This window comes from Ciconia boyciana, chromosome 16, assembly GCF_034638445.1.
Source record: "Ciconia boyciana chromosome 16, ASM3463844v1, whole genome shotgun sequence".
NCBI classification, from domain to species: domain Eukaryota; kingdom Metazoa; phylum Chordata; class Aves; order Ciconiiformes; family Ciconiidae; genus Ciconia; species Ciconia boyciana.
Window position 1 is genome coordinate 7,606,152 of NC_132949.1, and position 25,764 is coordinate 7,631,915.

The 25,764-nt window shown below is 45.4% G+C and overlaps 1 protein-coding gene across 3 annotated transcripts in view; it reads left to right on the forward strand.

Annotated features, from left to right (window-relative positions):
• Positions 1 to 97: 97 nt before the first annotated feature.
• TMEM104 (transmembrane protein 104) overlaps positions 98 to 25,764 on the forward strand; it is a 45,353-nt gene continuing 19,686 nt past the window's right edge. Inside the window, exons 1-8 of one of the 3 annotated variants that reach the window (XM_072881126.1) lie at positions 98 to 175; positions 1,570 to 1,694; positions 3,691 to 3,812; positions 5,797 to 5,878; positions 6,828 to 6,924; positions 7,334 to 7,414; positions 11,901 to 12,000; positions 12,805 to 12,913. In XM_072881126.1, coding sequence (XP_072737227.1) covers positions 1,650 to 1,694; positions 3,691 to 3,812; positions 5,797 to 5,878; positions 6,828 to 6,924; positions 7,334 to 7,414; positions 11,901 to 12,000; positions 12,805 to 12,913 — 636 coding nt within the window. In that variant the 5' untranslated portion in view covers positions 98 to 175; positions 1,570 to 1,649. Of the gene's footprint in view, positions 181 to 1,569; positions 1,695 to 3,690; positions 3,813 to 5,796; positions 5,879 to 6,827; positions 6,925 to 7,333; positions 7,415 to 11,900; positions 12,001 to 12,804; positions 12,914 to 25,764 lie in introns of all 3 variants that reach the window. The other 2 variants (XM_072881128.1, XM_072881127.1) reach the window with 2 other exon arrangements.

Here is a 25,764-nt window from a genome sequence, read left to right on the forward strand (position 1 = left end):
CCCCTCCCCGCCGCCGCGCACGTGACTCCGGCGCCCAATCGCGGTCGGCACATTCACCCCGCCCCCGCCCCGCCCCGGGAGCCGGTCACGTGCGCGAAGGGTCCCTGTGGGCGGCGCGTGCGCCGTAAGTGCCCCGCGATGAGGGGGGCGGGGCCGCCGGCACGAGCCGCCGCCGGTGAGGTACCGGGGTCCGGGTGTGGGGTGCGGGGTCAGGCGGGGGGGGGGCCTGGGGTGGGTCCCCGTGAGGAAGAGTGCGGGGTGAGGCCTGGGGAGGGGTCCCATAGGCGGGGGTGCGGGGTGAGGCCTGGGGGGTCCCGGCGTAAGGCCTGGGGGGTCCCGGCGTGGGGCCGTGGTGAGCTGGAGCGACAAGGCCCTGGCGGGGGGAGAAGGCCGCTGGGCCACGGGGGGGCCCTCGGGGTCGTAGGGAGCTTCTGCGGGGCGGGGAGGGTTCCCCGGGGAGGGCAGGTTGGGCGAGCAGCACAGCCCGCCGGGGTGCGGGGGGCAGGCCCGGGAGGAGCCGGGAAGTGGTAGGGCCGGGGGGCTCCGGAGGCCTTGGTAGGCTCCGGGCCCTGCGTAGGGCCTCTCCCGGGCTGGGGGCGGGGGGGACCTGCACAAGCACGCTTTCCCGGCCGTGTGCCGGAGGTGTCTGTTAGTGTGCCCGTGGTCTTGCTGCTTTCTCTTGGTTTGTTAAGCTTGGCTTCAGTGACTTGAGTCGAGGTTGGTTATAAAAGAAGATGATTGGCCTCTTCTTCTGAGGGCCGGTCTAGTTATGACCATAGTGAGCTGTGCTGGCTGATTGATTTCTGTTGTCTAGTGTGTGTGTGTAAGCTTACGAACCGTTTGGGTTTTTTAGTAGTGCTCTTAGCTTGTGAAGTTTGTGCTGGGGATTTGTCACAGTTGGTATGGCTAAGTAGGAGCATATGTAGAAGTATGAGGAATTTGATAAAGCTCTTAAACAATTCAGCTACATCTAATTATGTATTGAATCTGAAACCTTTCAGAGGCTTGGGTTCTCCCTCTCCCCTGTAGCTTTTCTAAGACAATGTGAAGTTCCCCAAATAATTCTGCTTTGGAAACCTTGATACATGAAACAAAACTTCTTGGTTTGTTTTTCATAGGTCCGGTATTTTCATTTGTCTGCTTATGAGGAGAGACTGTAGGCTGGTTTTTTTTACTGCTTTGATTTGCAGGAGGTGTGTGCTCTCTAAGAGTAGTAGCTGCATGAGAAGCAGCGGTATGAGATCATCCTCAAGGCAGGCATTCTTCCTCTTGAGGTTTTGGTGTCTGAAACAGCCCCTCTGGCTGTTTGGGGAAGGTGAAGTTTGGACATCACGTGCTGTGAAAGGGCAGGGCCTGTTGGTTACTTTTAAACTAGTTTAACGGGTATGAGAACTTTTCAGTAGAGCATTGAAGCAAGTGTTGCCGGTGAGTGGGGTATGTCTGTCTGAAGTGCAAGGTCCTGCTGAAATCCTCTTTTGTTCAGATGTCAGAAGACTGATGTGTAAAAGCTGACTCATGAGTTCCTCCTTTTTCTGACAAAGCTAATGCAACTTTGTGATGTCTCCCTAGGTTAAAGGCAATAGAAGTTGAAAACACTCTCCTGAAAACACCCTCTTTACTTTGCTCCGAGCCTCCCCACCGTCTTCAACATGGCTGGTGGCATTACTGATACAGGAGAGCTTTACTCTCCCTATGTAAGTACCGCTGTTTGTGGGTTTGCTCAGAAGTCTTTTCAAAATCCTCTTCTCTCAACATTGTGTTTTCATTTCCTGCTTCCCCATAGACATAATGTCAGTGTTTCAAGAGATGGTGGAGGTCAAAGGGTACTTAAAAATGCTTGTACTTGGAGGTTTTTTTACATCACAAATCCCTTTATATACTGTGAAGGGACAATGTCTGCTTAAGGAATAGTTCTAAAACTGTTAAAAAGAGCTTCATGCCCCATACCAGCTCTTGCATCCTTCTATCCACTTTCCTTATATTTTGCTAATGTTTTCATCAACCAAAATTGTCATGTGAAGCTAGCATAAACAGGGGAGATTGTGATGTGGAAACTATCCCACTTTGCTTCTCTTCTTTTTACTTTATGTAATGTTTTCCTCTGAATTTATTAAAGTTTACTTATTTGTAGCTGTTGTAGTAATTTGTTTTAAATCACTTCACTTATAACCAGTAATCAAGATGTTTCTTCCTTGTAATGTGGTGTCCTGTGAAACTGCAGAGCCAATTACTGTTTTACCATGTTACTGGAAATACTTGTTTTCATAGCCACAAGTGTTCATATAGTGTCAGCTCTTAAAACAGCATTTTGCATACACTTTTTTTTTCTGAAGTGAATTCACAGATCACTAAAGATAGAACCAGTCCTGAAATATGTGTGTTGGCTTTCAAATGCTTTAAAACTTTCATCCTCATGTTAATGACTGAATTTAGGAGAACTGGATATTAGGCTGCAGAAATAGGTCACAACTGAGAAAACAGAGAACAAGACAGTAACTGGGACATTTGGACCCTAAAGGATTGGTGTCACCTGCTCTTATGTTGTTATGTTAGTGTTGCATGAATTTCCTAGAGTCTAATCTCAAAGGCTATGACTCTCTCCTCTTTCCCTGAAGATGTCTAGCCAGACTGAACACACAGGCACCATTCTCATCTCTGTCTACTTTACCAAAGTCAAGGAAAATCACCTGAACTGTTTGTTTGGTTTTTTTTCCAAGAGTCCTTCACTGAAGAGTAAGTCATGGCCCTGGGCACTTGAGTTGTGCTTGGGGAATGACAGCTCTGCCAGCTGAACGAAAAGAACTTTCCTTCAAGCTGCAATGGCTGATTTTTTTTCATTGTTCTGGGAGACTCATCAAAAGATGAATTTGCTGTGCTTATGTCAGTGAATGAAGGGCAGGAGTGCTTGCAGGGTCTCTGGGGAATAGTTCTCCTAATATTAATTGCTCCACACCCAGAAAAGTGTACTCACAGTTCTTTACTGGCTCTCCTCTGGAGACACTCTGACCTATATAAAAAAGAAAAACTTTGGGGCAATTTTTGATCTTGAGTTCAGCTAAATTTGTAGTCTGGGGAGGTCCTGTCCAGGTGCACAGTTATCTTTTGCCCCTGGGCAGAAAAAAGCTCATTGCCAGAGAGGATAAAATCCTTTCCCTTCCAGAAGTAAAATCCCTTCTTCAGAATGTGCTCAGCTGCTTACTGGTAAAATGGCAAGCAGGCTTTGAATCAGAATTCTGTTTCGATATTTCCTGCTTGACTAAGAATAAAGAACAAGAGATTCTGAAAGGTAACTTATGTACGTAGCGATAACTACTTAGGTTCAGGTTAGAAAACAAGGAGAGGCCCCAACCCACAGTGTAGACCCTTCTGGTAGAAGGCAGTGGATTTGAAAACAAACAAACAAAAATCTCATGTGCTTTCTAACTTTAAAAGTCAGAAAGGAAAAAAAAAATATTTAAAAATCATTAGAAAAATGCAGAGCAATATCAGTTTCTCCAGAAATGTGCTGACACTTACTTTGTTCTCATTGGTTATCAGTCCCCTCCTATATTTATTTCTAGCATGGGCTTGCTCCCACCCTGCTTGCTCAAAGATTGCTCTCTCCATTTAAATCGGTATGTATGTGAGATGTCTTGCATGATTTCTGGCACAGCTGCAAACTCTCATGTTGGATTATGCGGATGATTGCAGGTTGGCCTGGTTTACATGTTCAACCTCATCGTCGGAACAGGAGCCCTAACCATGCCGAAGGCCTTTGCAACAGCAGGGTGGCTCGTCAGCCTCGTTCTCCTAATGTTCCTGGGATTTATGAGGTAGGATGTGAGTATGTGTCTTTAGGGGACTGGGGGGTTCAGTTGGGTGGGGCTGTAAGGACAGTGCTAAGACTTTGCTGCTTTTCTGAGTGATCCTGTCCCTCTGCTCCTTGACCATTGGTCTCTGCAGTTGTGTTGCCTGTGGACCTTATTTGGAGGGATGCATTTTCTGACTGTCTGCAATATGGTGCTACATCCCATTTCCTGACTGATGGGAAAGACTTTTTCTCTAGTCCAGGGTCTTCTGAGACCTTTCTCCCAGCTTCTTTTTTTTTGACACTGTCCTTGCTGTGGATACATCCCATGCTTGCCTCTGTCATGGATCTGTTCCCCAAACACTAACCAGGTCACAGGTTCATTTCTCTGCTTTGTGACTTGCAGATGTGATGCAGGCCTGTTGTGTTAGCTTTCTTTTGGCTTCTGGCAGTGCTCTGGGCAGCTGCAAGAGTGTCAGGAAAACAAATTACTGTATAGCTGGGCCCATCTTATTCCCCCTACACCTTTGCTGCTCAAGACCTTGGAGCTGGTCTCATGATTTTCATGCTGGCTCACCATGAGCTTCTGCCCAGATGTCTCCCTGCTGGAGCAGCAGGTGGAGCTGAAGGCTGTTGATACAGCACTGATGTCTAAGTAGTTATTAATAGAATTGCCATCTTCTGATGGATTGTGAATCCCTGCTTGCTTCTTGCTTGGTTTTAAAATAAAATAAAACAAAATCCCCTCCTGCCATTTGTGAGAATGGAATTTAGAAGTTCCTGTCTTGTCGGTAACCAGCTCTGTCAGCCTGAATGTGCCTTTGGTTTGGAGGCAGTGCTTTTCAGATCTGTTAGGTGCTGCTATATAGAGGTACTGTATGCTCAGTACTGACTCTAGTAATGCTTGTAAGTTCCCCACCTCAAAGCTGTATGCTGCAAAGGCTTGATAAAATGTAAACTGTGGCAGCACCAGTAACTGGGAGCTTTGGAAGCAATTCCTTTTAGATACGTTAGTTTAAAAGTGTAAATTCAGTGTATGAAACTCAGCACCAGCAGACAGTCCTGCAAGGTCAGCAGAAGAGCACAAGCCTCCAAACCTGCATACCAAAACTGCACTGGATCAAAATGAGAAAACACAGCTCGAAGTACTATGTGCCTTGGGAGCCATGTTGCCCTGTTGCTTTTGTTCTTGTGCTTGTGACTTCCTCATGCCCGCTGGGGACCCTTCAGTGCAAGAAGAGTTTAGGCGGAAATTGCTACATGGGCCTCACAACAGGGCTGCTTTCTTTTATTCCTGCAAAACTAATCTCTCATTTGAGCTTGATAAGTGAGTCCAGTTCCTGAAGCAGTAAGAAACCACTTTAAAGCCTTAAATAAGATTGATTTGTGGTTCATTTGTGTGGGGTTTTTTAATTATAGGACTGTTTTTAGCTGAGATAATGATATTCCTTCCATCAGTGGCTCTCGCTGTCTCCCTGGACAGCTTTTCCTCTGGCCTCCAGCAAAGTGTATTTGCATGCGCATGTGATCTGCTCCTTGGTCTTGTATTGCTGCTTTGCTTCTGATGCCACTTGTAAGATTCTTTAAGGAACCGTAGTACCTTTGCCACAGACCATAATAGATAAGCTTCAGAATAATACTGCATTCATCCTAGGCCCTAAAAAGAGGAAGGAAGCTTGCTTTCTAACAAAGGGGGAAGTCCTCTTGCCTTCTTCAACTCACAGAAACACTAGGAAGGTGCCTTCCAGATATTTAAAGTGTCTTCTTACGTCTGAAGGCGTGTTATATTTTACTGCATTTTGTGGCCTGCTTGAACACCTTAATCTCAAGAACAGAAGGGAACAGCAAACTGAGATGAAACACTGTACCAAAAATGCAGTGTGTGTGGGGAGTTGGTGAAAGTGTTTTTTTGGTTTGTTTGCTCCTACAAACACGTGGGAGTAATTCTCCATCTCTCTTCAGTGATGGTTCTTGACTATTAATGATATCAATTTAATTTCTCTCTCTAGCTATATGACTACAACCTTTGTGGTAGAAGCCATGGCTGCTGCAAATGCCCAGCTGCGATGGAAGAGAATGGAAAAACGGAAGGTTTGTGTGGGGTTTAATTTTCCATTTTCTCTTGTTCTTTTATCTTGTAGGACTTGCCTGAGATTCCTCTGCATCTTTGCCTTGCCTCATTAGTAACTCTAAAAGAATAAATTTCTACTGTACTTAACTTTGCCATATAAAATATGGCTGTTAGTTCTCTGTGGGGTTGCTCATTAAAGACAGGATTTTCTGCTCCTGCTTTGAAAAATCTGTTGTGCTGTTCACATTTCTTACTGATTGTGCTCTGCTTGCCCAGAAGCGCTGCTCAGTGAATGTGGAGAGGTGGCAGCCAATATATTGGTGCCATTTGGAATGTGCTGAGGTCTATAAATCCTTGCCGATCTCAGGTCATTTAACTGGGACAGGCTGGAATGTCCTTGCTGCCACTCAGGCTGTATCGCAGGGAGTGGACAGTCCTGAAGTATGTCCTTGCTGTAAAACTTACCTGTGGCTTTTTGGATCTTGGCTTTAGTGGCTTTTCTGGATCAATGCAAGGCATAATTGTTTGCACTGATTTAGATCCCTGCCTGTATGTTAGTGGGTTGGAGTTAGGAGCTAGACCTGTCTGCTCTGATGCGAAGACTATATATGTTTGGATTTTTTTTTTTCTACCAGTTCTGCAACCCTGCACATCTGCTGGAAGTTTCTAACTTCCTTGTGCCACATATCACTACATGTGTTGGACACTGTTGCTGTGTGCATGACCTAGGCTAGGACAGCAGAGCCTGTCACTCACTTTAGCCTGCTCTGCTAGTGCCCTCTTCTGCTCTCCACAGCATCCCAAGCCTGAGCCAAGGGCTCCCTGGTATTGCCTTTGCTTGCATGTCCTGCCCATCCCTGTTTGGGACCTTCCTTTGAGTTTCTGGAAGTGAGACCATGACACTGGTGGTGCCACAGCTTGTACTGTGGGTAGTAGACATCTCAGCAGTGGTCTGGTCTTTTGTTCCAGGAAGATGATGAGGATTCTTCCTCTGGAGTATCTGACAGTGATGTTCTCCTCCAAGATGGCTACGAGCGAGCAGAGACACGACCCATCCTGTCAGTTCGTAAGTACCCAGTTCATAATTTCACTGGATCAGAGACCTCTTCTCTGCAGACAGCGTCCCACTGGGCTCCAGCAAGTGGAGCAGCACTTCTGTCCATTTCACCCTTAATTCCATGTGTTCGCATCTCAGTCCTTAGCACTTGCAAGATAAGACTCATTGAAAAAATCAATTCACTTTCTGTGCTCTGATAAAGATCTTTTCCTTCTAGGTCACTAAGATGAGAATGTCTTACTTTGAAAACACTTTAAACTAACCTCAGTAGAGTAATTGGACCAGTGACTCTGCAGCTGTGCAGTCGAACAAACTGCCCTTCAAGCTGTTGCTAGAGCTCCTTGAATGTCTTCAGATAGCCTGGCCTCTGGGTTTATTGGAGGGACTAGTTGAAACACTTCTTGTTTTCAAATTGCAGAGAGGCGTGGCTCACCCAATATCTTTGAAATCACTGAGAGGGTGGAAATGGGCCAGATGGCTTCCATGTTCTTCAATAAAGGTAAGTGATTCGTGTTTTCAGAAGTCCCGTCAGGTCCTCCTGCATGTTGTGTGTATGGCTTTTCCTTAAGTCTGCGTGCTTCTCAGTGTGGGTTTGCATCCTGAGTTTGTGATGATTCCACCCAAAAGTGTTGTTCCTTTTCTCTGTGGACTGTAGTCATCCCCCTGTGTAGTGTTTCTGCAAAGTAGAGCCTTTATGGGCCAGGTGGGCCGGAACCTGCATGAAGGGGAGGACGCTGTGGTAGTAGCAGAACTAGCCAAAATACTGTAGGTTATGGCCCCACTTTCTTGAGACCGGTAAGTGTAAGTCAGTGTCTTTTCTGACTGCCCTTAACATAACTCTGAACGGCATCTGTCCTCTGTGATCTCCACTGTCTAAAGCAGTAGAGCCCAGCTGTAGTGTTTGCTAGTTCCATCTTGGTTGTAGCATTTGAGAATAAGATGTTCAGGCTTCCCTGAACCCCGTAAGCGTCAGTCTGAAGGAGAGAGACTTCTGGGGACAGCTTCTGAGAATTGTGTGTGTCTGGGGGGTCACCAAGAGAGCTGCTGGGACGTGAACTGCTGAAAGGGTCCCTGGTGTGCATATGATAGGCAGATGTCTTGTCTTTTTGCTTTTAAATGTCTCTTGTATGCCAGGGGACAAACCACACTGCAATAAAGCCATATCCATTGTTGCATGTGATAGAAATGCAAACTACAATGTTAAGTATTCTGAAACTTGTAAAACAGTACATTTGAAATGCTGTGCAGAGCCAGAAAATCATCAGACACCATGGTTGTGCAGTTTTGAGCCTGTCAGGCCCCATTTCTTGTGGAAAGCGACATTTTCTCTTGTTCATTGGCCACCTTACAAACACACGATGGGCTGTTTTTTTCCACTACATTACATAGCTTTATGCCAGTGTAAGACTTGCCTCTGAAGGACAGCTGGGCTTAAGGAGTGAAGATTCTTTGAACTATATTATTGCTGATTTTAAAGTCCAATTGAAAAAAAAAACTTTTTAATTTCCCTGCATGCCTATTCTAGGCCTTTGTAGATTTAAATCACTTAGTGCTATCAAAATAATCCACCTTGGATCAGACTGCCAGTTTTCTAGTCAGAGAAGAGGGGAGGTGACTTGAATGTGGATTGGAGACCCATAAACATCTTGTTTCTAGCCTTGCCTGTAGCACTGGGTTGCTCTGACTTTAGGCAAGTTTTCTTGCTTGTAAAGAAACACTGTGAATCCTTCCCTGTCTCTCAATCACCCTCTGGAGAGTAATATTTGGGAAGTGCTCTGAAAGCAAGCACCGTGTAGGGCTTAGCAGTATTGCTGAAGATTCAGCTGTAGAGGCCTGTTCAGCTGCAGGAGGGCTGGGGGAACACAGATGGAGGAGTACTCCCATAACCAAGTTCCAGAAGGCCCCTGCCTTGTGTGTGCTTCACAGGGGGAGGTGGTAACAGCCGCTCAAGCCATCCAGGCTTTGGGCAGTTGCCTTCTAGACCTCTCTGCCTTGATGCTGGCTGCTGCTCAGCCAGTAGAGGGTGCTGGAAATGCATGTCCTCTCTCCCTGATGTACACTTCCTAGCAAAGTGATATAAACTGCTTAGTACTGTAAATCTTAATCCCTCTTCTTAATGTTGCTTTAGCCAGAGTTATCTGATTTCTGTGTTAGGGATCCTCCCCAGGACCTACTCAGCCCCATGTAAAGGGATGCATCCCTCTGCAGGAAGGCAGCTGGAACAGCCGCAGACTGTAGCTTGAAACAACTTGTGACTTCTAGATGAGATGAGGTACACACAGTGAAGGGTCTGGGGTGGCTGTAACTCATTTGCTGCTTTCCCTTCCTCTGTGCTCAGCAATGAAGCTCCATCCCTGTACTGTTGCTGAGTCCTAGTTCAGAGACACCCTCTGGTCTGCTGAGCGGTTGCAGAGAAGAGATAAGTTAAGTACCTCCCTCTGCAGATCCTTGCTGAGGTGCTTCCTTCTGACGGTTGCACAGAAAGGCCTTCAATAAGGGCAGTTGTTCAGTGACCAGTGAGGGCTAGGGCTGACAAAGTGGGCCACACTTGGGAAGTCCCGGCTCCGAGAACCAACCTCTGCGGTTTCACAGCTAGCAAATGTCTGGGTGGGTTTTTGTTCACGATATACAAAGCATGGATCCAAACCCAGGGTGTCTGAGGGCTTTACAGCCTTCAGAGGGAAGGCTGGTGAAAGCTTTGCAATAGACCTCAAAGCTTCTGATTTCTAGTGAGTTCGCTGCTCCTTTCTCTTGACTGATTTTTATTTTCAACAATCTGACAGGAGTTGAATCTGCAGTCCTGGGAGGTAAGCTGGGGATAAATCTCAATTTCAGACTGTCTGCATTCTTAAAGGGAGCTGACTTTGGTTTAGGCTGTGAAGGGCCTGTGTGCTCTTTCAAAAGAGCTGGTGCTTTTTTATTTATTTATTTATTTTAATTAGCAATGTTGGGTGCTTTCTTCTGGGACCAAGCAGTCATTTATTGCAATAATGGATTCTAGGCACATCTATCATGCTGTTTCCCCACAGGAAGTAATTGATTTTTTTTTTTTTCCCGTTTTGTGTCCAGTAATGAAAGTATTGATCAGGGAGGGTCAGCAGCAGTTTATAAAAGAACTGATGCTAAAGTCTTCCTGCCTTTGAGAGGGTGAGTTTGGGAGAGGAGTGTTACCTGGACTTCACACAGACAGAGAAGCCTGCACTGGAACGGGGATATAGTGTGTGCTGGTGGGTACCTGATGGTGCTGCTGTGGCTTAGCTGCTTGTGTTAGCCTTATTTTGTGTGTGTGGGGCAGCTAAGGCCTGAGATCAGTAGCAGATCCCAAAACAGAATCTATATCTGAGTCTGTGTAGTCCTGTGCTCAGTGTGTCTTGCAGCTTCTGTCCTATGTCAGATATTTGTTATAACCTTCAACCCTTTTTAATGGGAAATTGGAGAAAACTGGTAGGTAGTTTGTCGCCATCTTCAGAACAATGTAGAGACTCCTTAACTGTGAAGCCATCTCAAATCTTTCACGGAGGAAGAAAACAAGGGGGGAACTATATGAGATGATCTGACAATTTCTGTAAGGTCTCCATTTGTCTATTTAGACAAACCAGGAACAACTCTAGAGTACTGGCTTAGTGTGCTGCTTTACGGAAGCAGGGAAGTTTTCTTGCTGCTTTCCCAATACAGCCCTTTTCTTAGGAATATTTTATGCTAAGTAGGCTCAGTATATTGAATAATTTATTTAAATGAAGGAGAATTCCTATTAAAGTTTCCTGACATCCAGAGATCAGGGGCACTATGATGGCAAAACATGGTGAAACTTTGGGGCATCCAAGCACTGTAGAAATATTAGTCCACATTCCTGCAGTAATGCTGTCCTTGTTTGATAGTTGTCACATGCAAGGCTTGGAGAGGTGAATTGATTTGCTCAAGCTGCATTAGGATTAAGCATCAGGTGGCATTGCAACTTGAAAGTATGAGCAGGTTCCTTGAGCTGTTTTCTTTCAATGTCAAATTCCTAAATGAAACAAATCTGAGGCTTTTTTTTTTTTGTAGCTCACCTGTCTCTGAACTAAAATATATTTCAGTTTGTCTTTCCTTGGTGAGATTTATATTCACTTCTTTGGAAGAAAAGGATCCCGGGGTCTCATCAAGCATTTCTTTGTCCCTGCAGATTTTAGCCCTCCACAGCAGTGTCTTGTTGTGCCCCAGTAAGGCCATTCTGTGCACCTAAACTTGTGTAAGACTTTTTTAATCTCATAGGTGAAGGCAGGGCAAGCTTTAAAAAAAAAAAAAAAAACAAACAAAACAAACCAACCAACCAAACAAAAAACCGAAGAAAACCCAGGTATGGGGCAGGAACAGCATACACTGTGGCAGTAGGGTAAGAGGGCTGCAGAAACAGAGTTCTAAAGCCTTGCAGGTTTTAACCTCGGTTCAAGTTGCTGATGGTAAGGAATCTCCCAAAGCAGCTCGATTTCAACCCTGTGGAACCTGAGCTCTGCGAGGCCAAATCCCTCATGTGAAGGTCCTGCCGTTTTGCAAGCAGAGGGTTTGGAATTGGTGGAGACTAAAAGCGTCTTCTCTCATCATTTCACTGTTTGTCAAGCTGCGCTCACACCACCATCAGCTAGATGTTTGCCTGTGGCTGTTCCAAGTTGACAGCTTCATCTGGCAGATGACTTATGAGAGACCTGTTGGTCTTGACCAGTGACTGGAGGATGGGCTTGAACTAGAGGGTCTAGTGTCAGGGCCAGGTATTGAAGGAGGCAGTCGAGCTCTGAGGCAACTTGTGTCACGTCAGTTCCTGTGCTGTGGTTAAGTTCCCTAAGCCACTGATGTGACCCTTGGGTGGAATTTGCTGCAGAAAGGAGTAAACTATGGAGGAAAATGGTGATTTATTTTTAAGACTTTGAAAAAGTTTTGTGTATTTGAAGTGGAGAGTTCAAGAGTCCCTGTGTACTCTGCTGTCTCTACAATATTTCCTTTTCCTGCAGTGGGTGTCAACCTCTTCTATTTCTGCATAATTATCTACCTCTATGGAGACCTGGCAATCTATGCAGCAGCTGTACCGGTCTCTCTCATGCAAGTGACCTGGTAAGTGTGCTTACTGCTGTGGGGTTGTATGCTAACAGAGAAGAGAGCAGGCTTTTGGATTTGATGGGGTGAGAAGTCTGACTGGGATCAGCTCTACTTTCTGAAGAATGGAGTGGAGAAATGGCTCAAGGACAGCTCATTGCTTGTGGATAGGAAGGTGAAGTTGTTTTATATCCCCCCCCCCACCCCCCCAAGTGCCTGCTGCCTGCCTGAAAAGTGGCTGACCTGATTTCAGATGAGTCCTCAGGTGTGAAGTACTTCCAGCTTCAGCACTTGCAGACATGGGACTTTTTGCTCAATAGTTTGATTGCAATACTCTATGAAATATTTTAGCTTCTCTGTCTCTTTGGGTAAGACCCAAGAGGTGTGATGCTTACCAAGCCTGTGACCAGTGACTGGTAATGTTACATGGACTTAGCTCTGGACCGAGACCAGTTGCTTTCTCAAAGAAACAGATGATGAAAGGGATTGGTTTGGTCAAATCTGGGCTGGGCTGGATTTGGACTCATGACTTTGGAAATGGAAAACCTCAGTGATCCATATATGACGTAAACTTGCTAGCTTGATGACCAAATCACCAGACTTGTAACTGCAGGCAATTCAAGAATTTGCCTTTAAATGTATGGTACTCAGTGACTTGCTCTGTTACACAGTCCAGAAAATATAAGGAGGGAGGGTGTTCAGGGAGGGAGAGGAGGAATGGACACTTCAGGTCTCTGATCATTCTTCTTTCTTCAATGCAGGAGAGGGGAGGACATCTGCTAGGAGTTAATTACTGTCTTTTGTTTCTCCCTCCTTTCCCAGCAGTGCCACTGGCAACCATTCTTGCAGTGTCGGAGATGGCACAAAGTATAATGATACAGACAAGTGCTGGGGGCCAATTCGACGGATTGATGCTTACAGACTGTATCTGGTGAGTTTCTGAAACTGGGATGACCATTATCTCCATTTAAATTTTGCTTCTAGTGGATAGGGATTTTTTTTCTGTAGAGATAATGTGGTTCAAGTGAAAGCTTTTGGTTCAGTCTGACCTTTTTGGCCAAATACCCCCTCTCTATTCTTGGTGACATGGCTGTGTTTTAATTTGGTGGCCATCAGAATGATCCTTATGATTTTGAGTTTAAGTAGAGTTCTTAGTCCTTCTTGTCATGTAGTTTTATATTGCTTGAGCAGGTGATACGTCCATGCCAAAGGGTGGGGTTTTTTCAGTGGCTGGCTAAGTAGTTGTTGCTTTGAGGTAGTTGTTGTCAATATACTGGAATATATTAAGCTCTCTTGAGTGCATTCTTTATGTGAATAAAATTGTTTATGCTGCAGGAGAATCTGCTTTTTGAGAGATGATGGAAACAGCCCACTTAAAACAACATCTAGTGCTATATGCTGCTTTAGTAATAGCTTTCTGTCTAGTTTAGGATTGTCTATTGCATCTATTACTGTGCTGTGGTTCTGCTGTGAAACTGAGGTTTTTCCCAAAGGGTGATTAAACACTGCTGCTCCTGAGCTTGGGGAGAGTTGGGCGCTCGTACCTGGAGACAGTCAGTAGGGCAAAATGAGAAGGGGGACGTATGCAAGTGCTGCATAGTGTGGCTTCTGTTAAGGGTCTCAGTGAGAATTTTAAGAAAAAAGAGTGAAGGTAGTGTGCAGAGAAATCCAGGGGGTAAAGACTATTTGAAGCAATTTTGCAGTTAGTACACTTTGGACATGCAGTGGATCACATCCCTGAGTGCACTTGTTCCAGCGTTATTGCAAAAGTAAGAGCTGGGCCTCAGAAATATTAGTGAATGTCAAAGCCTAGTTAATTATTTAAGAGAAATATTATTGCTTTATTAAATTGTCTTGCTCTGTTTCTTTAAAACTTCCAGAAGACTGAAGATTTCCTTTCTGAATTTCAATAACTCTCCCTGACCCAGCAGAAGGAGCTAGTCAGAAAAGGCAGACATGCATTAATTACTGCCTGCATCTCTCAGATTTTTATGTCTATAATTCATGAAGATAATTGTTGTTAGGACTTGAAAAATTAAAAAAATTAAGACTGTGTAAGCATTAGACTTGCCGTCTGTGTACATAACTCTCAGAGGAGCTTTTCCCTCTGCTTGTCTCCTCTTGTGGATTTGGAGAATAAATATCTGCAAAGTCTTTGGGAGTGGTTAATCCTTCCTGGCTCAGTAATTGAGATGAGGGTTTCACTGCTTTTCTCTGCTCCCCCTTAGAAGTAGGGAGGGATTGTTTGTGGGAGGACATAACGGTCTGTAGTGGCTTACTGGAGGGGTTCCCACCATCACTATTTTCAGGAGACTGCTGGGTGTCAGCATTACCTCAGAGCTGTGCTTTTCTGTTAAGGTCTCGAATGCTTCTTACTGGATGAGTATGGGAGTAAACTGGGACTTGTTCCACCTCCAGCTCTGCTGGTCCCACTCCCTGCTTGACCTGTGTGGTTTTATTCTCCAGAAAACAAAGATGATTATGACTTCCCTAGAGAGGGATAAGAGATGTAATCATTTATAAAACATTCAGACCACAGTACTGATGCTGTCTTCAAGTTTGGGCCGCCTCTGAAGTGACTCTGCTGGTTAATATTTTTCCCCTGCTGTTCTGTTTGCAATGTGGACAACTAGTGACCAGTAGTTAGAGCTCTTGAACTTTCTGAGAGAAACCTGGGGATGGGAGGGCAGGGGTAGGAAGTCACTTGACTTCAAGCAAAAAATTTAATAGCAAAACACTGTAACTATCTCTACAAATTTTGTCCAAGCTTCTTGTGTATAGAAGTGGAGCCTTGAACATGCAAGAAAAGCTGAAACCTGCCTGTCTGGAGGGGAAAAGGCAACATGAAAGTGAGGAGTGAGATGCATCAAGAGTATAGCTATTCTCTTGGTCCCAGAGGATCATACCCATAGAGAACTTGCTCTGTTTTCTTGACTTTTTCTTTTTTGAATTCTTGCTTGTTGGAATAATTCAGGTTCCATGTTTCAGTGGACAAACAAGGTCTCTTTTTGCAGGCAAGGGGACAGATGGACACTGCGATCCCAAAAGAAAGCAGCTGAATTTTTGGATCAGCCCTTTTGTCCTAGATGCCTGCCTCTAGTTTTCTCACCTTGTCTTAGTATTGTATTTAGGTTTAAGTGACTCTTAGGAGCAAGATGGGTGGATGTAACTGGAACCGCTTGCCTGTTCCAGTGAAGCAGGTCTCTGAATGTAGTGTTATATTTCTTACTCTGTGCATGACCCCACAGAAAGCCTTTTTTGGATTACCAGGAGAAATAATCTATTTGAGGTTTTCTGGGAAAATGGTGCCAATGGGAGCTCTCTTGTGCCAAGTACCACCAGTCTGCCAAAGATCTGTGCTGCCTTCCTCCTGTCGACTCTTTCCCAACACTATGTCTTCTTTTCAACAAAAAAACATTTCAAACATTGACTCTTCAGGCTGGGGGTGGAGAGGGAAATAATGACTGAAGTAAAAATCCTATTTCATGGTTTATTGTCCAGAAAGGCCTCTGGAAGCTGTCTCTGCTCTGATCACTGTGAATGGAAGCTGAAAACTATGTACATAATGAGACTATTTAGACAGATTAAATTCTTCTCTTGAGACTTGCTTGTCTGTGCAGCATCTTTATTGCTACTCCAAAATTTCACACCTAAGTGTGACTGCAGAGTCTTCAGAGACCACTAGGCCCCTATTAACCTTTGTCTGAACAAATGGTTATCTTGCTTCTTGTTTGTAAATTGCCTTGGAAAAAAGGCTTGCAAAACAAATAAGTGAAGGCAAGTGCAGGAAATACTGAAATAGACTTCTGCTCCTGTCCCATCACTTGCTGTTAATATTTGTCTCCTCTTTGGGACTGTAGGAGTCCTGGGAGGTTTAAAAGGTGAGCCTTGCTGTGCTGTTCCACGCCTGTGAGGGCAAGACCACACAGGGGAGATCAGCTGGAAGAAAGGCATGTGTTAGGTGGCCCAGCGACCTTGTTGAAGGCAAGCACTGATTACAGTTGAAGCAGATCGATGGCTTTCTATCTTCGCTTCAGATCCGTCACCATGCTGTCATGTCCTCGACAGCTGAAGTGACTCCTGAGTCCCTTGGCTGTCTCGATGGCAATGCGAAGGACAGGGTCGAGTTTTCTCCATGCTGAATTCACACTTCAATGCAGTCGTTCTATCATGCTTTCTGTAAGGTCAGCTGGACATCTTTGTAGGCTGCAGGGAAGAGGCAGCGGATTTAAGTTTCAGATCTCTCATCATAACACTTTCTTGTCTTTCCATTCCAGTGATGTAGGAATGTGACATGATAGCCCCTGTTTCTAGAAAGCAGATACTGAGATAAATAAGAGACTAAATCCTGGGGATCAGCAGCCATTCAGAGTGTCTGATCGAAAATGCATTCATGACCCTGCAAAGGGCATTTGTCTTCTGCACAGGGCAGCCGTTGTAGCTAAAACCTCTACTCTCTTCTCAGCCCTCCTCTTCTGGCAATTTGGGGCATGGTGTCTTCCCATGATGGAAAGGAAATGGCTTAAGCTCTCAGAGGGAGTCGTACCCCTTTCAGAAGAGGCACTGGCACAGGTACTCCTGGTAGCCTTGCTCAGTAGTGTGTCAAAGCTACCAGGTGCATCTGTTCTGTCTGAGTCTCTGTTGGTTTTTTAGCTGATTGGGAAAGGGACGCAGCATCCACTTTTGCCAGTTCACAGATGCTGCAGTATCGCAGGCAGCCCAGCGGGTGCGGGCCGAGCGAAGATGGGAGCGCAGATGGTTTAATGGAGATTATCCCAGTTGGAAATGTGCTTGTGCAGTGAATAAAATGAGCGGGCTTGCAGGCGCTTACCGTCCCTCTTCAGGAGGGGACAATGTCACCCCAGCCTGACGCTCTGATCAGAATACCCAGTGACCAGAGGAGGGCTGGGCTGCAGCCGCAGGAGGCTGTGCAGGGGGTTGAGGAGGTAGTCTGAGGACATGTACAATTGCTCAGTGCCAGCAGAGCTTAATCGGCAAATGCAAAGGCTGAACTGATAAGTGTTGATGTAGATCTCGTCTGCCTCGGTGTGGTGCTGCCTTCCTGGCCCTCTTCGGCTACAGGCTGGAGCGCTGTGCTTTGTGCCGCTAGTGTACGTGCTCGGCTCGGCATTTCTCATTTCTGACTGTGCTGCGTGTGTGTGTGTGCACCCTCTCCTCTGGGTAAAGGCACCTGTGATTTTTTGTTGTTGTTGTTGTCAAAAAGGATCTTTCCAGATATGTTTGCCTGCACTAGGGCAGTTTTATTGGCTTGTTCAGTGCATGAGACTCTTGTGGCCTCTTTGTCCATGTGTCCAGCTCAGGGTTGCCTTCTGGCCTCTGTGGGCTTTCTTTGTGGTTTTTTTGTTTTATTTTTTTACCTCCCAGCAGTGATATGAGGGGAGCCCTCATGGCAGTACTTGAACATCCATGCTTGATCTAAGCTGTCTCTTGCCAACTAGGAACTGGAGAAACAGAGCTGGAGCAGTGCTGCAAGCAGAGTGCTTCTTCCAAGGACACCTGGATTTGCTCCGCTTGTTCTCTTTGCAGCAAGTGTTTTTCCTCTGCCCTGCCTTCTTCAGCTGTGCCCTGCAGCAGCATCCGGTAATAAATGGGTCACAGCTGCTGTCTCCCGGATATTTATTCTTACAGGTCTCATTGTCTAGAGACCTTGAGAGCCAGCGGTGGGGAAGGTAGCTGCTTCAGTGGCAGGTGTCTGGAACAGGGAGGGCTGATTTCACAGCACATCAATCAAAAAGGTTTGGGGTGCTTGCCCTGGGATCCCAGGGTGAGCCAGGGGAAAGGAAGGAAAGCTGATGGAAGTTTACCCTGCTGATGTGAAGCCATTGTCTTGTTTAAATAAATTGCTTGAACTGTAGCATTGTTATGTTCCAGGTTACCCCAGCTTACGGTAAGGATGCAGCAGGACTGGGGCACTATTAGCATGTAATCTTGCATATCTTATAAGAAGTTATTCATGGTAAGACCTTCTTGCCAAAGATATTGCATTATATTCCCTACCACAAATGCTCTGATGCGTTTTGTTATGATACTGATGAGGAAGTAGAAACAAATATACAAGAAAGGTGGGTGCTACTTCTGTCTATAGATCCATTCTGAAAGCCTTCAAAACAGGGAAAAGCCTCTCAAGGGTCCAGAATATTATGCCATTTCTGTATGTACAGACACCTGAGTTTTGAGCTATTGCTGTGGCAGGAGAGAAATTAGTACTGCATTAAGCATAAATATCAATAGCCTGAACTGTTTGTTACAGGTGCCTCTGAAATACAGCTTTGCTTGGCTAAAAGCCCGGTCTCAGGGGCTGATTGGAGTCTTCTCATGCCTCTCATCTAGTCAGCTTCCAAAAAGTAAGGTCAGTTAAGTTGCTGATTTTCTCTGAAGTGGTTGAAGAAGGACAGGAGCCAAGTTCTTTTAAAATAAATGGTGTCTGGATGTGGGATGGGAAGGCAATTCTCAGCTTTTTTGTTGTGGAACTAATAAGGTTGAAATTGGCATGCAGCCTTGTTAATATGGCATAAATCCTGCCTCCTTCATCCTGGTCCATTCTTCTTCTGTGGGCTTGTCAATAAATTCTTTCGATTGCTCACTTATCATATGCCTGTGACAGATAAACTAGCTCTTTCGGAGTTTCCCACACCCCTCATGTTTCCTAATGCAAAGGGAACTTCAGATAATAACTGGCCTTATGAATAAGAGGTTTTTCCTGACCTGGCAGGAGGAGTGCGGTGTTGTGAAAGTGGAATATAAACTTGTACTGGTGACCTAAGAGCTGGAGTTCAGTTTCTGGTGTGTGATTTTTTTCTTGCTTTCCTTGTCACTGATTGCATTTTGAGTAAAAGAAATATTAGCCAGAAGGCAAGCCTCACTGCTGCTAGGGCTGGGTAGGAGAGTGAGCCTTTGGTACAATAGTGAAGCAACTGCAAGACCACGGATTGAAGCAACTAAGTTTAAAGGATTAGCTTGTCTGTTTTCACAGGAAAATCAATAGTGCAGGGGACTGGAATGTGTTTTCTGCATAGAGCTGTCTGTTTACCTCACAATGAGAAGTGTTTTTTCCTTAAGTGGAGCTTGGGTTGCACCGTCACTTGGACACTGAGCTTTTCCAAAGGGCCAGTCCTTCCCCCCTGCCACCTCTAGCTGGTTGGCAAGGGCTGTGTGGAAGGGAAGGGTGCTGTGCTGCTGGTTGTATGCCTGGCCAGATATGCTGCAGATGCTACCAGCCCTTAAGAGAAGCAAGGTGGCTGGTGTGACGGGCAGAGGCCATTGGTGAGCTCAGATACACTTGGCTTCCCCTTAGAAGAATGTCCTGCACACTTTAGTGCTTGGTTTGACTTACGCGATGATGGATGGTGGGCATGAACCTTGGAAGCAAGCCAGCTAAACAAATTGGGCAAAGAAGTGGCTCTAGATATATCTCCGTTTGCTTTTGTGCACTTCCTGCAGTTATGAACTCACCAACGCTGTTTATTGGGCTCAAACTACAGGCCCTGCTGCCCAGCAGAGCCACCCTGGTAAGGCTGAGAGTCCACTCTGCTGCTTTTCCTAAATAAAGCTGTCCTTTGGAGTAAGCTCACTTGGGCGGCAAGGCACCAAAGCTGACACTGTTCTCTCCTGATATTGGAGACCAATCTCTGCTGAACAGGGCAAGTGTCAGAACAGATACCTGTTTGTGATCACCCATGCACTACACAAGTTGTAAAGGTTTAAAAAGGGCTTTTTAAAATTCCTTTCTTGAACTAGACTGTTCCAGCAGACTCACAGATCTTTCATTTTTGGAACACTTCTGTAGAAAATAAGTAATAAATGCATTTCCCCTGTGCAGTGTTATGTTGTGCAGTGGTAGTGACAGCATCCTAAAAACCAGAATTGGAGAAGACCTGTTAAGTCAGCGAAGCACTCCCCTGGGAGATGCAATACAAGCCTTTTTCTCAACAGCATATCTTCCAGTATTTTGTTTGGTGCTTTAACACCAGTTTTGTTTTTAAACAGAAGTCTGACCTTGCTACCTGCCTGATTCACATCAGTATTTGCATCGAGTAAGACAGCAGTCTTGATCTCTACTCGCCTGAAATTATCATTAGTTCCTTAATATACAGGTAGAAAGCACCAGGGCTGCAGAACTGTGCAGTTATGCCACGCTGAACGTTACCAGAGGCTGTGGAGGGAAGAGCTCTGGACAGACTGGTATCTCTTTATATTCCTAAATAAGTCTGTAACTTCTTAACATCCCTTTAAATTGCACTTTATGTCTGGGTGAGATCACTGACGCTCTTGTCCAAAAATGTGGATTTTTGGACTACATCAGCAAATCCCACACGTGGCTCATGCTTCTGTAAGCAGGACTATAAATACAAATAATGCAGCTGGGATTTATCTTGTAAGTTGAAGTCAGTATAATGCTCTCAGGCTGAGCTGATCTCTGAAGCCTGTTGCACCAGGTTGGTGTGCACAGCGAAGGCAAAGGAAGAGGCTGAGACCAAGCAGATTCCTCACTAGCCCCAGGCAACAGGGCTTTATCTCTTGCTTTTGTGCTGCTGCAAAGCAGTTAAAAAGTGTGGGACACTTCCTTTCTCTCTAGGCAACTCCTGCATGATACAGTGAATGGGATGATGCTGTCCCTGAAATTACATCCTCCAGGCAGCTGAAGAACTGTGTGAAACTCGACTGAGAAGTTTGTAGGGGAAAAAGAAGAAAAATAATGGCTTAGTGGTGGAGGCATTGTTTGTATTGTGGCAGACAAGGGGTTAGTGGCCTTCAGGAACAGTCGTCCTTGCTGAACCCAAATACCTCCTAACCCTGGCATTTTGTGGCTTGACATGTTTGCAGGGCCCTGTGTGCATCCATGTCATGCTGGTCCATGTCTCCCTTGCTTTATGCTGTCTGACCCAGGGGCTTTTGTAGTCAATGTAAATATTGTTGTAGTTGCCAATACCCTGCCAGGAGAGGCTATGAATATGCAGAAATTTTGGGCAGTGTCTGTGTATAATGATTATGCCTTCACACTTTGTTGGAAGGAATTCATTCATCTCTCGTACCATGCTAATAAATCGGGGAGGTGGGGGACAACTCCTCGAGGTTACCCAGTGTTAGGAAGGAAGAAGGCTCCTGTTTCATAGCTTGTGGGAGGTCAAAGCAAGGGGGGGGGGGTACAGCTAGACCTGCCTCTGCAACTCCTCTGCTGTCCTTCCAAGTATCACAAACCAACCATTCAGCTCTCCTGCATCTATCCACTTTGCTGCCTCCCTCCTGGTTGTTCAGATGCCATTAGGAGATGCAGAATAAGGGGGAGCCAGGGGTCAAGGAGGCGGTAAAGTGATTACAAGATGCTGCAAATGGCTGTGCCATAAATACTCCAATGATGAAAAATTAGATGCCAGTCACCTCGGGGTTATTGCTGGTCTCCATCTTTCTCTTTTTGTGAAAAATGATAATGGAAGTGTATTTACCCCGGAGAGTGCAAGCTTGCTGCTGGCTGTGATCCTGCACACCCCAGGTGTGCCAGGGACTGCAATCCTTGCACCAAATGACTTTCTGAAAACACTTTGTGCCTGCATTTCTTCCCTTTAAGAGGAGGAAGAACTGGTTTTCCAGAGTGTTCTTTCCAAAGTGGAAGGTTCCTGGTGCTCAGAGATGGGCCAGCTCCAGAAACAGACTGCAGCCCTGAGGGTGGGGAGAGGAGAGCAGCACCCTCCAGTACTGCCTCGCTGTCCACGTGCTGCTTCTGCTTTGACCTGCACATAGAGGCTGCTCGGTTGCCGGCTGGCCCTTGGTGTGTTGGATGCCCAGCAAGATCATAGCTTGCAAAGACATCAGCTGGGACAAGTACACTTGTTTATTGGATGGGCAGTCAAAAGCACCTGCCATCAGCTAGTGCTGGACTAGAACCTTTGAAAATCCCTAGATCATACTCGGATTCACTGAACTAAGTAGCTTTGGGGATACAGGTGCTTCTTTCCATCTCTTGCAGAAGGTCTTCCATTTGGAAGAAGCACTGGGAGCGCTGTGGCACAGGAACTGTGAGCGGCAGCATCCAGCTTCATGGGTGCCGTGGGTGAAATGCCACTTGCTTTGCTGGCAAAAACCTGCCTGGCAGCAGCTGAGGTCTTAGTTCTTGGGGGATACCTCCTCCCTGCCTTAAGATACTGGGGAAAAAGGTGGGTGAGAGCTCCTTAGTGCCAGCAATATGCTTTGTGTGAGTTATGACTATAAACCTCTGCCAGGTGTCCCAAGAGCAGCACGTTAATTACTGGAGCTGCTGTGGCAGCAGATGCCTGCTGTACTCAAAGAGTAACTGCCCTTGTTTCTTTATCTATAAATATTCCTTGTGGAATGTCTGGCGGTTGCATCCTCCCTCCGTTGTGACTTCCTGATTCTACAGGGGATCTGGAGGTTAAAATCCCTCTTGCCTCTCAACTTCTCTGAACAATCCTTGTTCTGTTGCTGTTTTATCTCTTTTTCAACCAACTTTAAGAGCTTCGTAATAGCTTGTCTGCTGATAACTTGCTGCCTATCAGCACGGCCCCTGCTGCAGCCCTGCCTCCAGCCTTGAGAGGCTGTGGATCTTCAGCTTTATTTTTTTTTTTCCCAGCTCTCTAAAAAGCTCCTTCCTGAACAATCAGACTCCTTTCATGTATTTATATTTGTACTGTCCACTGCAAGGGGTAAAGCTTTACCAACGAAAGCTTGGATTGCCGCCCTCGCTGATGTGCCATCTGGCTCTCTAGCTTGAGATATGAGCTCATGCAGGAGAGAAACATGGCCTTGTCACCCTAGTGAAGGGGAGGAGAGATGGCAGAGGGGGCACCACATTGCACTTGAGACCCTTTTCCCTTCATGTGTTTTAGCTGAAAAGCACTGAAGCCCTGGCATGAGCAACTGGAGCCTGCTGCTGGGTAGCATAGCAGTTGCCACAACTTGAAGGGGGTGCAGAGGAGCTACCAGAGGCTGCGGGTAGGTGTTGGTGTAGCTTCAAGTAGCTCTGAAATGTTATAAAGCTCTGCTTTCTTTATCTAGGAGTCCCAAACGGGAGCAGGGAAAGCACCTTGCATTTAATACTTCTCTTCAAAGTCAGCCCTAAAAATTCCCTGAGGATGTGAAAAGGACCACCAATTCATACAAAACTACTCTACTGAAGACAATAGGTCTGGTTCAGGCTTCCAACCAGAGATAAAACCTCTGACCTGTGTCAGTGCTGGTAAATAAAGTTTTGGGTTTGGGTTTTTTCTCTAGAGGAGAGTACCTGATCAGCCAGTCCCTGGCTCTTCTAACATCTTGTTTGATCTCCATACTTGCGCAGTCTGGTTTTGTTATATTGTTTTGTCTGTCCCTTCTAGTGCTCATCTGGGTTGTGAAATAGCTCTGAGCTCAGGGATGTCTTGCAGAAGTAGAACGGGTGTCACAATTGCCACTCCTGACAGCATGTATGAAATGTCTGCTTTTTCGTACCGTGCTCAAGGAGACTTTCCTTGTGTCTGAGCACTGAATCAAACAAAGCTTCCTCTGGGAAGTGCTCATTCAAGAGAGCTTGCGTCTTCCTGTTATCTTGCTTTGCAGCAGGAATGCTGTGTACCCATAGTCCTGTATAAAGCACACAACTCTCAGCTTTCCAGCCAAGGTGGCAAAGTCTACCAAGGAGAATGATCCATTTTGTTTTGTCAGCTTGCTCCCCATTAGAGTAGGGTTATTTGCTGTCCTCTGTCTTTGGGAGAAGAGGTACTGTTGCTCAGCAGTTGTGAAACCTAAACATCAGTATCTGCAGAGGTAGAGTTGGTACTATTGTGAAATGAAGTTTGTGTGAGATGTTGACACTTCTGTCAAGGGGAAGCAAGAGCCTCCAAGGAAAGATTTGGTTTGGGGTGAGTTCTGGTTCTGAATGAGGGTGAGGAAGGCTCAGAGGAGGAGGAAAAGGAAAGGAAAGGGTGGTTGCGGCCTCAGCCCAAAGGGAGATATGTAAGGAGAGAGCACTGCAATGTCTCTTTACCATCCTCGTATTAAAACTGAGGGATCCTTGGCCTGATACCTGAGACTTATGAACTTTGCATTGGTATGATAGCCCTGTGCCACACAAATGCATTTATCCAAAAACTCTCAAACTCTTTTTTTGCTCTACTTCTGGAGTATTTGCTGCATTTAACAAGGTTAATCTTCATGGTCTTACTTTGCTCAGGTAAACACCCTGCTTCTACTCAACTGTCTGAAAGCTTGCAGGCTCTGAATCAACAAGAAACAGTAGCTACTGTTTTTAATTCACTACTCAGCAAGCACCAAAGACAGATGCAATTCTTACAGATGAGTTTGTGGAGCATGAAAACAAGCAAGTTCTGATGACAGTTATGAATGAAGCTGGTTTTCAGATGGTCCTCTTGCAAATGTATGCAGGCACTAACCATAATGCTGTAACTACTGCGTCCAATACATGAATCAGCTATGTTTGGGATGCTAATTGTGCTTCCTGAGCCATATTGGCTTTTTCTGCAAAAGCAGCATGCTGGGAAGCAGATGAAAGCTATTGAACTGTACTGGTTCAAAGTGATATATGGACCCTTCAGGTCAATAAAGAACCTGTTTAGTCAATACAGCCCTCTGACTAGCTTAAAGCATGTTTGTATGGTCTGAAAGACTCTTGGTATTAGCTGGCCATCACTTAGCAGTTGAGAGCTCTCTTGGTGGTCCTCTTGGCTGAAACTAAGCTGATAAAACCAGCCAGATGTCCTATTAATGCTTGATATTACTTTTGCTTTTTTAAGATAAGCCAATAAACAAGGTTATGTAACCAAGTTTTAACATAAGAGCTTTAATAAAATATACTTTTAGAAATATATAAATATATATAAAAATATATTCCAGGCAATGGTAAGCCTCAGCTAGTTTCCCCTGTGGCAAGAAGACTTGAGTTGATCTGCCTGCTTTTCACTTTGAAATACTAAGAGCTGACAGGTGCAGAGGCTGGGAAAGTGGTGTCAGCTGAGTAGCTCGCTAAGAGAAGCTCCCAAATCTTGGTGCTGGTACTGTTGTGGCTTGGCTTGGTGGGAGGAATGAATTTGAAGACCCTCCCGGGGTTGAGTAAGCTGGTGTGCTGCTCGTGGCTCCTACTAGCCTGCAGGGCAGAGTGTGATTCAGGGTGAGAAGCTGCTGTTCTTTCCTCTACACTCGCTGGCTTCTAACTTTCTGACTAGAAATGTCAGTAAAAGCAAGAAAAACACTATTTTTTTTTCAGTCACGAATGTGCTGGATCTTCATGCTGTTTTTCAGCATGAGAAAGGAGGGAAAAGTAAAGAATTTTGCATCTGTTGCATTTATTTGCTGTGCGTGGGTTCCGTGTACCCTCCGCAGCAAGCCTGGTGACTTGTCTAGCCTTTCCTGTTTAATGGAGGAGCTTGGAGAGAAATTAGGGAGCCACTCTTAACAGCCAGTCTATGCAAAAACACAGTAAAGGTTTTTCTCTGCCATCCTGTGAATATAAACAGCATTTCATAGATCTGATGCTCCTTCTTAGCCAAAGGGAGGATTTCCTTACCTTGCTTAAGTGTAACAATGAATCAGTCATGTACGCCTGCTTGTTTCTAATAGGAAACCACTTCACTAGTAGAAAAATATTTTCAAAGTAGACTGTGCTCATTCTGCCTTGGGTTAATTTGCTGAAGCTTAGGAAGAGAATTATAAACTCCTAGAAGTCATCTCAGCTAGCTCAAGAGGTGAACTGGAAAACTTGGGAGAGCTTTTTGATGTGCTGGAGCTCTGCATATTTGATTTCTGGCAGGGCTG